This window comes from Thermobia domestica, chromosome 13 (assembly GCF_964235325.1).
Source record: "Thermobia domestica chromosome 13, izTheDome1.hap1.1, whole genome shotgun sequence".
In the NCBI taxonomy this organism is placed as follows: Eukaryota; Metazoa; Arthropoda; class Insecta; order Zygentoma; family Lepismatidae; genus Thermobia; species Thermobia domestica.
The window spans coordinates 18,715,270-18,728,051 of NC_137466.1; the positions used below are offsets into that span (position 1 = coordinate 18,715,270).

Consider the following 12,782-nt stretch of genomic DNA (forward strand, 5'->3'; position numbering starts at 1 on the left):
TTAGAAACATTTTGTTTAACTCATTCTAATTTTCGTATTTATAATTCTTTTCCTATGAAATTTACCACAAATATACATTTCTCGATTATACACATAGAGTCTGTATTAAAAGTACCCTGCAAAATCATTATCAAATTATATTCTTACAAGAAGACAGTTATAGATATTCGACAATTATTTTGGACATGAGTGTACATAGTCTACAAGGCATCCCATCGAATACAACAAATAAAATCCTTTTGCTATACCCATCAATTTTTTATTCGCTGGTGTTAGTTAAAATGAACGAAACATTTAGAACAATGACAAAGTCACAAACACGAGGATGTCCGTAACAAACTCACTAATTTGAAACCAAATAGGGATCCGTCGTTATCATAGATCATCGCTCTGAACTAAGCCATCGTACCCTCCACAGATAGTTGTTGGAATGGTAAAATACTTTTTCTAAACATTTATAATGATGGCTTACCATTTTGAGCTGTGAGCAGCGTTCACTGTTGCTTCTAAGATACAGTGGGAGTTATGCGTTGTAGATACATGTTAAAAAAAAAAAAAAAAAATACGAAATATTCTTGAAAAATAAATGAATAAGTTAACAAGTCTTTTAAGAGTGATATTTATATAGCACAAGAGTCATATCAACGTTTTCTTCTATATTTCCATGTAAAATAATGGATAGTTCTTGAAGAGCAAAATGCGTAAATGTGTGGGTAGAAGAAAAAGTGTAAAATCATATCACTACATGTTTAAAATTCAGAAGATATATAATCTGTATTATTAATTTTGTAGCAGATAATAATTATATGTGATTAAATGATCATAGATCAACTGAACGCAGGAGTAATATCCAGTCTTGGGAAGTAACGTAACGAAAGTAACACGTTACATTTTTCCAAAGTAACTGTAATGGTAACGCGTTACAAATTTTTAAGTAACGGACCTAGTTTGCATTACTTCTTTCGCGATGAGTAACTACAATATAGGTATTTTTTTCAGAAAACCAAATGTTTTTTTTTCCTATATATGAATTTCTCAGAATGGAATAATGAAGCATGAACTACGTATGTCAGTGACCGACAATCAGTCACCGACACACATAGAAACAGATAAGATCATAGTGTCACTTGCTGTTTTTGGAAGATGTGGACAGTCTCAGGGAAATCATGTACACTGATTGCAAGCACCTGGAAGATTTTGTCATGGATTTAGACAGCTCCAAATCAATATATCCAGTGAGTGAACTACGAGTGCAATGCTACCGGTAATCTATTTTACTTTGATTGGTGTTGTTTTTATAAAGATGGAGAACGAAAATATTTTACCTTCGAACATTTGAAAGAATACTTTTTCTTAAAAGCTGAGGATGATGGTGGACACAATTTAATAATAAAGTGTCTGAAGTGCCCCGGCGGAAAATATTTATCAACAACTAAGGTGCCACAATTAACGATATACAGTAAGGGGTTAATATGAATAAACTGTTGAGTTGAGTGTGAGGTAAACGTCCCTTTCAGCAGCGAGGCTATATGAGACGTGACCTACTGGTTAACGTGAAATCCGAACCACGTGAGCTTCTGTCGGGAATCGAACCCGGGACTCCCACCCCACGCCAAAGGCGCCTACGCTAACCGCTTAGCCACGAATGAGCTCATGAATATACTGTGTTCTGATGATCAAACCTAGTTTATTAATAGAAAATAGTTTGTTGATGGTATGTAATATTCGGGTTCTTTCAGATTAGTTTGCGTATCCAACTGTCCCGTTGATTATAGGGTTTGAAACAATTAGCTTTAAAAAGCATGTATTGATTTTAGAATTACTGGCAAGTTTTGATTAACCCCTAGCTCATGCGTTCTCATTTTATTAGTTGTAACGCTACAATACATACTATAGAATATTTTTAATTTTACATAACAACATTGTTATTATTATATAATTAGTTTAGCAGAATAATAAGAAGCAGCCATTTTTTCTAACGCATAGGAATGGACACGAGTCGAGCTAAAAGTCGACTCGACTCGAATTCGGGTCGAGTTTCGAGTCGAGCTAAAGTTAATTTTCTCGAGTCGAGTTCCGAGTCGATTCACTGTTTCTGACGTCGAGTTTTGAGTCTAGTCAAGTTTGAGAAATGTCTCGCTCGTTCAGCTCGTTCTAACCAGTTTTGAAATCATAGGCTGATTACATTGGAAAGCGAAAGCTGTGTGAAATGTAAGCGGTAATATTGAATATTTTTGTGTTGCTCACGACAGAGGACACTGCTCGCATCTCGTCTCGTCTCGATGACGAGACCAGAAGAGATTTTTATAACGAGCCTAGTTCGCCTCAGCTCAACTGAGACGATGGCTCGAATCGGTTTGCTTGGGGTTAACCATCGGCTCGAGACGGCTTGGTTGGGATGAGTCATCTGCTCGGTTTACCTCAACTGAGCCGAGGGCTCTATCCGGCTCGGTTGGGTGAGGTGTTGGCTCGGCTAACTTCTCGGTTCGGGTCGATAGAGAATGAGCTGTGACCCGAGCTACTCGAGTCATTGAAAATTCTAAACCCGGGCCGAGTAATTTTGAAGATATTTGGCCAGCGCCCTATAACTTTTAACAATGTTTGGCTCGAGCTCGTATACTCAACCTAGACCCTCAACCCAATTTCAGAAGCTCGTGAACAGTGTCCTTGACTCCTAGACTTTACGACTACCGAGTTTGGCAGTCAACTAGTCTTTTAGTATTCAGATACAAATGGTCAATTTTTCATGTTTATACAAAGTGTTGTTATAATTAATAATAATAATAATAATAATAATAATAATAATAATAATAATAATAATAATAATAATAATAATAATAATAATAATAATAATAATAATAATAATAATAATAGTGGTGCTAGTAGTAGTACGGATAATTGAAGTAATAAGAAATTTTTCCCATATTCAAAATTTCAGTCCTAAAAGTAGCGCGTTAGTAACGCGTTACTTTCAAAGTAGGGTAACAGTTACTTTTTGGAGGCAAATAACGCGTTACATTTTTAAAGTAACTTACCCAACACTGATAATATCAAAGTGACTAAATTTTTACAACGATTTATCAGAGTTCTAAAATCCGATGTCATACAGTAAGTTGAGAAGTACACTTCAGCGACATCATTCATAATTGCTTTCTTGAATTATTCTTGCTACCACGTACAAAATGAAAAAATGAAATGAAATGAAATTTTTTAGTTTTACGTCCCACGGTTATGCCGGTTAGGCTAAAGGAGACGGTGATGATGAGAGATGAATGAAGTGGTGGAATGAAGAAAGTGGGAGGAAACGGGAGAACCCCGAGAAAACCCACGCACACGGTGTTTGTCCACCACAAAGTTCACATCACGTACAAAATGAATTGTACTCTACTAACATACTAGTATGTAAGAAATGCAGGTGTTCTTGATCTTTCGTTATTTCTTTTTAATCTAGGAGAGATGTAATTCAGGAACTATTAGTTTATTTACAATTAAACTTCTGTTATGAATGCATAAATCAAGTTATAGTTTTTTTTTTTTTTTTTGTTATACTTTTTCTAAATTGTGCGTTCCTAACTATAATGTAAATCAAGACTAAAATTTACTCATACTGGCTCCCTGAATTAAAACCAATGGTTCTCCAATCCAAGATCGCCTTTTCTAATAGAAACATTTCTCTTGTTTTTGTACATCAAATTCGTTCATGGAACACTAGGAATGAATTTCAATTTTTATTGCTGTATATATTTAAAATAAGTAAATAAGTAAAATGAGATGAACAATTGAAGCATTTCTTCTTAAGTAGAACAATATTTTGTTACCTGTCATAATTCTCAAGAAAAAAATAAAAATAATGAATACTTACGTTGCCACACAGTGTGCAGCAGTGACAATCCACCTATTATCCAAGAGAGCTCCTCCACACGACAGTCGCTTCGATAGAAAACCTGCTTTTATGATAGCCGCCTGAAACAAAATATCACGAATTAGGATCCCAAAAATCGAACTTCTATCAAGCCACCAACACTTGTTCCACTAGTCGCTATTAAGGATTGTATTTTTTTCTTCATTTTTTAACTGCCTTTTAAGAGAAGAAGGTTCTTAGTTTGACTATAGTATGCATGTAGGTAGCTAGATATCTTTCCGATTATATCGAAAACAATTGGTCATATTTCGATGGGGTTTTCACTAATCACATTAGCTATTTCCAAGAAAGGTCCTTACGTTAAAAAGAACTGAAAATAGTAGTAATTAATTAATTGTTTTTAAAAACAGAATAGTTCCTACGTCTAACAAGAAAAAGTTATCCTAAAATATACTGCAACCAGATAATCAACAAGGTAGGGTGGGTTTCATACAACCAAGGGGTCTTTCGTAGCCAGCTTCCTCAAGTGTTTTATCGGCAATGCAATGACTGCTTACATGCCAGTTTTTTTTTTCAGCTTTTGCCAGAATATTATCCTCTTTTTCTGTGATTGATCGCCCACTGCGAGAAGCATCGTAGACACCAAAATTTGCAGAACGAAAACGAATAAATTATCTTTTGGCTTTTGCTTTTGATAACGTAGTTTGCTCATAAATACAAATTTCTCCATAAGCTTACGCAATATTTGGACATTTATCGAAATAAAATTGTAAAATGTAGCCCGTTTTTGCGGAAAGTTCATTCATCTTTAAAGCACTACACCTTACGCCTGATTCTAAGAATTCCAACACTTTTTACACGTCTAGTACCCTCAACTGTCAGCTGTCAAATGGCATTAGATTTGACCCGTTGCAACTCATATACTTTGCAATTGGGGATACTAATTAAACCCCAAAAGGTTAACTTCTTTACGGTGTTCATTAATGTAATGAGCTACTCCAAAGAGAAGTTCTTATCCATAGTAAAAAAAAAAAAAAAAAAAAAAAAAAGATAGATATTGCGCACTCGTTCACGCATGTGTCGTAGGAAGACCCATTTTATAGGAAGTTTATGTCGTTCCTTTAGTTTAAGTATCTAACTAAACTATTGAGGTAACGAAAAATAGAAAAAATAAAACTTAGAAGAAAAATAACTGACTTCAAAACACACTAAAAAGAGAGAAATAAAAACTTTTTAAAAGAAAATTACGAGATTTTGAAAACGCACTGAAACGCAGAAAATAAACTTTTTTAAAAAATAACAAACCGATTTAAAAAAACATTAAAAGACAAAAAATAAGAAAAGCTCTGAAAAAGCAAACAATTATCATATAATTACAAAACCTTAAAAGTAGATATTTTATTTCTATTATCTATAATATTTTGAAGTCGTATATCAATGAAGCCAAGCATATCAATGTTATATAAAATTACCATCGAAAATAATTTTGTATTAGACATTAGTTTCTTCAACTTGTAACGTGCTCTCGTAGCAAACTCAAGCTCCGTTCGCGGGGCACTAGCTAATTTAATTAGACTTATTAAAATAATAAAAGTAATAATAGTACTAATACTCCTACACAGGAAAATTGTTCCAAATCATATAAGGCAATTCTATATTTGCGCAGAAAATAAATCTTGCGAAATAACTAAAAGATGAAATTCTCTTTTCAAGTAAACATTATAAACTCTTATCTTTATAAACTAGATAAGAGTAATCTCTCAATACAAATATTGGATAAACTTTACAATACACGCTCCAGCTGCGCACCGATAAGCAGGGCCGATTTAAAAGGGTATAGTAGAGTAAGGTAGAGTAGAGTAAAGCAAGTAGGGATAAGTAAGGTAAGGGTAGGAAAGGGTTAGCTTAAAGTTAGGGAAGTTTTGATCCATTTCATAAAATTAATAGAGTATATTTTCTCGTTTCTGAGTGAGTATACCAGCTGAAGCGGGCATTGTAAAGTTAACCCCAAACGTTTAACGAGGATTATATAATAATCTCTTCAACAAGTAACCAGCATAACGATAACCTGACTATAAAGCCCATATACTAAGATATCTTTGTGTTTCCTAATTATTTCAATTTTGAGGGTTTGGTTTAAATCTTGCCGCTTAAACACATTACTAATAGATCTAATCAAAATTAGCAACTCACCTTCTTGACACTCAGGAGGAACAAAATATGTATACTCGGACCGATCCATAAAATATAAACCAGACGATCTTAAGGTTGGTTTAAAATGACAAATTTTGCCGATAGATGTCACTACAGTCTTCGTATATATCTCATGTATTTTTTACCTTTCACGAAAATTCACGATTTTTCTTACAAATTTCAACCTAGAGATTTCAAATTTTCCGAGAAGGAACTTCATAACCTATCGAAGACAACAATCTGTGCCGATTTTTTATTTAGAATTTTCTTCATTGTTGAAATGGCTTGTTTGTTGAAAGGGATATCCAAACCTTTAACAATATAACTCAACAATAAAGAAGATTCAAAATAAGAAATAGGCACGGATTGTTGCCTTAGATAGGTTATGAAGTTCCTTCTCCAAAAGTTTGAAGTCTCTAGGTTGAAATTTGTAAGAGAAATTGTAAATTTTTGTGAAAGGTAAAAAATACAAGAGAGAGATACGAAGACTATAGTGGCATCTATTGGCAAAACTTGTCCCTTTACACCAACCTTAATGAAACCACATACACTATTTCAGAATATAAATTTCCTATGTGTAGAAATATGAGATATAAGTAGGCCCTATATCAAAGATACAAAAATTTCAAATCACTCTTGATACTTTCAGAACTCAATAATATTCTTGCAAAAATGCAAACATCAGGAAGGGTTATTATAGTGCCCATATGACTTTATACAACGGTTTAAACCTTCCTCTATTCCAAGAGTCGAACTCCCGCTTCAGCTATTCCACTCTGAATGGCCTAAACGTCATCCACAGGTAGGTAGTTTGAATAGCAATTTCATAAACCTGCCAGATATAGCGCTCACTATCAATATATCCAGGTTGCATAACTAACTCACTTCATTCAGAAGAGAGAAAGAAAAAAAACACTAATCTTAACGTCAATACGGTACAAACTTGACACGACTTCCAAATTATTTTATAAATAATAGTAATAACTTATTTTTTGCTTTTAGGCGTTTTCTTCTTCTTCTTCTTCTTCTTCTTCTTCTTCTTATTATTATTATTATTATTATTATTATTATTATTATTATTATTATTATTATTATTATTATTATTATTATTATTTGCTTTTAGCACTATTGTTATCATTATCATCTGCTTTTTAGTGCTGTTTTTAGTTGTTTCATACTTTTTTGTTTTTATTCTTTCTTTCTTTATAAATTCTTGCTGAGTGTACAACATATAGTAGAGTAATGTGAATGGGGATAGGGTATTCCTTTCAGAACAAAAGGTTTCAATTAAACAGTTAAATCTTTCATTTCCTTACAAGCTCAAAACTTTTTTTCTTTTTCCCAGTTTGGATTTAAATTGACTGTTGTCAAAGAAGAAATAAATTATATTCTGTTCCTGCTTGGTACATTTTTGTCGAATAATTAGCCTCCGCCGAACCATAACATTGGATCTCGTCTCTGAGCTCTCTCCACTATTCTCGTTATTTTCATTTGACTGTTTTCTGAGACCAAAGAAGAATATAATAGTATATTATTCTTATGATTCAATTTATAATAACTTTTTAGGAACTACAGCTACCACATAGGGAAAAAAAAGACATCCGAGTTCTGCTTAATTCAGTTCAATTTACGAAGATCATGATTTTCGAATTCATTTTAATTTCAGTACTCCAATTTTAGAATTTCAGAATTTCCAATTTTCTGGAGTTCTGGGAACGGCTAGCGTCCCCAAAACGCCGAGATCTAAAGCGAACGTCCCGTGGGTGTGCTACTGAGGTGACTTCAGTATACTTCTGAACACCTCTTATAACATGGTCGACATGTCCTACGGACTCTATGTTAGGATCACTGCTATCTACTATCATGTTCTCCATTGAATTAATTTATTTTTTACCAGTGTATTCATGTTCTGCTTTGTAGAATATTGTGCTATTTCCTGCTGTCAGTGACTCGTTTGATAGATAAAAGCAAGAAGTGATCACTTAAGAGCGGCTACACATGATTACCTCAACTGTCTGGTGATTGGGATGAGGAGTGGTCGTTGAGTAGGGCTTTAAAATACAGTGACCTTGCGAAATTTTTATATTTTATTTTAGTATTAAAATTAGACTAATATGCTAAACATAATTAATAAACACATACATAAATATTAATATCTCAGAATATATAGTATTCTGGACGTGTATTACAGAAAAATGAGTCTGCGAGCAACACTTATGCCTATCTACGGATCAAGCGTAGCACTATTGCTCACTAAACTTACTTTTCTTTCAATAAATTTGTAGAGGAGATAATCAAGAACTTGTCATTCTATTTGAGCTTCGTACAAAAATATAGGATCAACACTCATCACTTTCTACTTCTTCAGCGCCAATTGCAGCGTAAGGTCAAACATTATACCATAGCTCGAAATCGACTAAATAGAACAGCTTTACCTGTATTGATATGTGGTACGCACAGAACAGATATAAGCTTAATTATTCATAGTACATTCCCAAAATGAAAAATAAAATTCGTCTGAAACTCAAATGACTTTATTTGAACTCAGCCTTAACAAGTACAGGGTTTGTCCGGGAAGTAATAGGACTGATTTTATTCCGCCATGACTGTACTTCGGAGCGTGCGCGCACCAACTGGATCCGGTAGAGGGCGTTCCTAGCTAACGAACGAGCGGCTGGACAGTTGTCTCTGAGCACACGGAGAGTCAGGACAGGCTTTTTCGCGCGACGTGTTTCTGTGAGTGGTGCAAGCCGAAAATGCAGCGTTCGTTAGAGCAGAGGTACGCGACTAAATTCTGTGTTAAACTCGGTAAATCTGTGACAGAGACGTTTGATATGATCAAGCAGGCTTACCCAGATGATGCTTTAGCAAGAAGTGGTGTGTTTCGGTGGCACAAGGCCTTTTCGGAGGGCCGGGAAGAGGTCGCCGATGAAGACCGTGCTGGAAGACCTTCGACTTCGACAAACACCGACAATGTGACTCGTGTGCGCGAAGTTTTGAACTCAGACCGTCGACTAAGTATTCCTTTAATTGCCCAGATGTTAAATTTACCCAAAACTGTGGTTCATGAAATTGTGACGGAGCATTTGAACATGCGCAAGGTGTGCGCGAAGATTGTCCCAAAAGTGCTCACTGAAGACCAGAAATTGCGGCGAGTGGAATTCTGCCAAGAAAATTTGAACATGTGTGAAAGTGACCCCCAATTTTTGAATAACGTAATCACAGGTGACGAATCATGGATCTTTGGGTATGATCCCGAGACAAAGAGGCAATCTTCCGAGTGGCACACGCCGGCGCTTCCTCGCCTAAAAAGGGAAGAATGAGCAAATCCAAAGTGAAAACGATGCTCATTGTCTTTTTTGACATCAAAGGCATCGTCCACCATGAATTTGTTCCTCCTGGACAAACCGTCAACGCCAAGTTTTACGTGGAAGTGCTCAAGAGACTGAAACGAAGGGTCAATCGGGTCCGACCAGACATCGGAGCCGACTGGAAGCTGCACCACGACAACGCCCCGGCTCACACCGCCTTTCTTATGAACAGGTACTTGGCCAAGGCCGGCATCCCAACGCTTCCGCAGCCGCCCTACAGCCCAGATGTGGCCCCCCGGACTTCTTTTTGTTTCCTTGCCTGAAATGCCCGATGAAAGGGAAGCATTTTGAGACGACAGAGGGGATCCAAGCAGCTTACACCGCGGCTCTCAAGGCTATTCCAGAGAATGACTTCCGTGACGCCTTCAATGCTTGGAAATCGCGCTGGCAGCGCTGCATCGACGCAGAAGGAGCCTATTTTGAAAGTTTTTTAAAGAATTGTAACGGTTGGCTCAATAATTTTTTTAAAATCGACTCAAGTCCTATTACTTTCCGGACAAACCCTGTACTATCCTGCTCGCAATCCTGAACGTTTATGTTTCACACTCCTAGTGTGAAGTATCTTCTCGTCTCTGCTGCAATGGCTATCTTTCCAATTTGAGAACTAACATTCGAAGTAGAATTTACTGTATTTGTTGCATAGTTTAAAAAACACTCACTTGGGTCTTAATACCAAACTCATTCTGTATACGTACAAAGTTTTTGCTCGCCCCGTTCTTACTTATGCATATGTCCCTGATTATCAGCTCCAAGTAAGTTTGATGAAGTCCTCGGAAACCATATCTTCGCCTTACTTGTTCCTTATCACTCCAACCCAAGAAGTCTCCCGCTACACACCAGTGATGGAATGGGCAACGAAGTTCGTTACCCATGACACGGTCCAACCCAGTATGATCTGGATAGACCCATGACATGATGCGACCCGGAGACGAAATGTCGTCATACACATGGGGAGTATATGTGAGGCTACTAATGTACTGTTTGTACTGATTACAGCAATACAAATTAAACAAAACATGCAATCGATCTCCCAGATCTTTAACTATGACCAAAATAGCACTGGTCCTAGCTCCTGGCCCAAGAAAAGGCATTAATTCTGCAGCTCTCCCTCTTCCAAATCTTTGGATGAGAATGAAATTGCACTTTTGTGAAGCAGCTTTATTCATATTATACCTTGTGATGTAGTTAAATTCATTCCAGATATTTTTATTATTTTTATGCTTGGAGGATTATATACTGTACTTCGTTTTGTCGCATTGTAGCCTATTTATATTGTTTTGAACATGAATGATTATGAACTGTTTTCCCCTAAACATTAACTGCATTGAGCAATGATCCCAACCTGTGGGGAAAAAAATTTTGTGATTTTTGTGTGTGTGTGTGTGTGTGTGTGTGTATGTGTGTGTGTGTGGATGTGTGTGTGTGTGTGTGTGGAAATTTGCAACATGCTGTATATGGAAGTTCCCATATAAAATCTCATCATGCACTCCAACAAAATGCTCTAGAGGCAGAAACCAAACACAGTGAATCATCAATAAGCGTATAATCAAGATCCAGTATTTACTTTGTTTTTGGGAAAGTGCATGCCAGTGTGAAAGTAGTTTGTGGAATGACTTAATCAACTTTGTGGTGGACAAACACCGTGTGCGTGGGTTTTCTCGGGATTCTCCTGTTTCCTCCCACTTTCTTCATTCCACCATTTCATTCATCACTCATCATCACCGTCTCCTTTAGCCTAACCGGCATAACTGTGGGACGTAAAACTCAAAGATTTCATTTCATTTCATGACTTAATCATGTATGACTCTCAAAAACCTAGAACCAACAATGAACATCTTTTCAAAGTTACATATAAAAAGTGCACTGAAAAATTAGTAACATACAGGGCTCCGGAAAGCCCGAGCGTCAGGTGACCATGGCGACTGAACCTAGATATTTTAAAGGCAAAATATGTGTGTATTAAGTTGGAGTTGTGTTATTATGGTCCTTAGTTTTGAAAACTGGAATCTTGGATTTAAAAAATTGTATTTTTAAGCACTTGCTTATATTATGTATTGTAATTAGTGGGAAATTCAAAATCAAAATGGGAATTTTTCTCTCTCGAGATGGGATTTTATAATGTTTCAACTTATCTTCACTGGCATTGGGTATATTCTGCCAACAATATATTACAGCTTCATATAGCAACCTACAAAAGGTCAAAATTATTTATTAGAAATCTTTACTTAAGTTGTAGCAAATTAAATTTTAAATAAAATAGTTTTGAACACTTCTTTGCCATAAATCTTATTGGGGTGATATTCAGTGATTTAAACAAAAGTACAAAAATAAATAAATAAATAAATAAATAAATAAATAAAATAAAAATAAAAAATAAATAAATTTTAAAATCTTGTATCTCACAAACTATTAACGCTACAATACTGTATTGAGCTTAAATTCTAGCAAATTACATTTCAAATAAACCAGATTCGAATACGTTTTACTGTATACCCTACCATTGGGGAGGTATACAGCGATTTTTGAAGAAAAGTCGAAAAACCTTGAAGAAAATACAAATGGCGTCGTATTCCTATGTAGCATGAATTGGGACTTCTACACAAATTGATTGTACTGAGGGTATGTAAGAATAATGCAAACAGTTCGATTATCCGAACAAACCAGTTTTCCGAACATCCATGTCCCCCAATTACTTCGGATAATCGACGCTCTACTGTATATATATATATATATATATATATATATATATATATATATATATATATATATATATATATATATATATATATATATATATATATATATATATATATACAGGGTGGTCGTGCATGAATGTCGGAAAATTCGTGAGATGAATCTACAGGTAAAAACAAGCAAAAAATGTCATATGAACATTGGGTGAATGCGGCTTCGTTTGGACGCTAGAGGCGTCTGAAATGTCACCTTCCGAGGCGGCAATTTGCAATATCTCAAGAACGGAGAGAAATACGCATGTCGGGTCAAAAGATATCAAAGGAAACCCCATCCGAGGAATCCAATTATGCATAAGTGGTGGCGAAACAGTGGCGGCGCTAGAGGGGGGCACAAAGAAAGTGAATGAAACATGGAGAAAAGTGAACAATTTACACTGAAAAATTGTAGGAGGGTATGTTACTTGGAATATGCAACAACAAATGTTAATGAACAAAGGCAACAACGGCTAGTCTGTAGGGACTTTATGAGAGGCGGATTGTAGGAATACAGTATCTTTGTAATGGTGAGAAATAGGAATGTCGGGTCAAAAGATATCAAAGGAAATGCCATCCGAAGAATCCAATTATGTATAAGTGATGGCGAAACAGTGGCGGCGCCAGGGG

At 35.7% G+C, this 12,782-nt stretch overlaps 1 protein-coding gene across 3 annotated transcripts in view; it reads right to left on the reverse strand.

The window, feature by feature from the left end:
- The window catches only part of LOC145668039 (mite allergen Der f 3), a 519,747-nt gene that overhangs the window by 39,636 nt on the left and 467,329 nt on the right, over positions 1-12,782 (reverse strand). For all 3 annotated transcript variants that reach the window (XM_081735512.1, XM_081735511.1, XM_081735510.1), the window contains one exon: positions 3,863-3,963. In XM_081735512.1, coding sequence (XP_081591638.1) covers positions 3,863-3,963 — 101 coding nt within the window. The remainder of the gene's footprint in view (positions 1-3,862; positions 3,964-12,782) is intronic.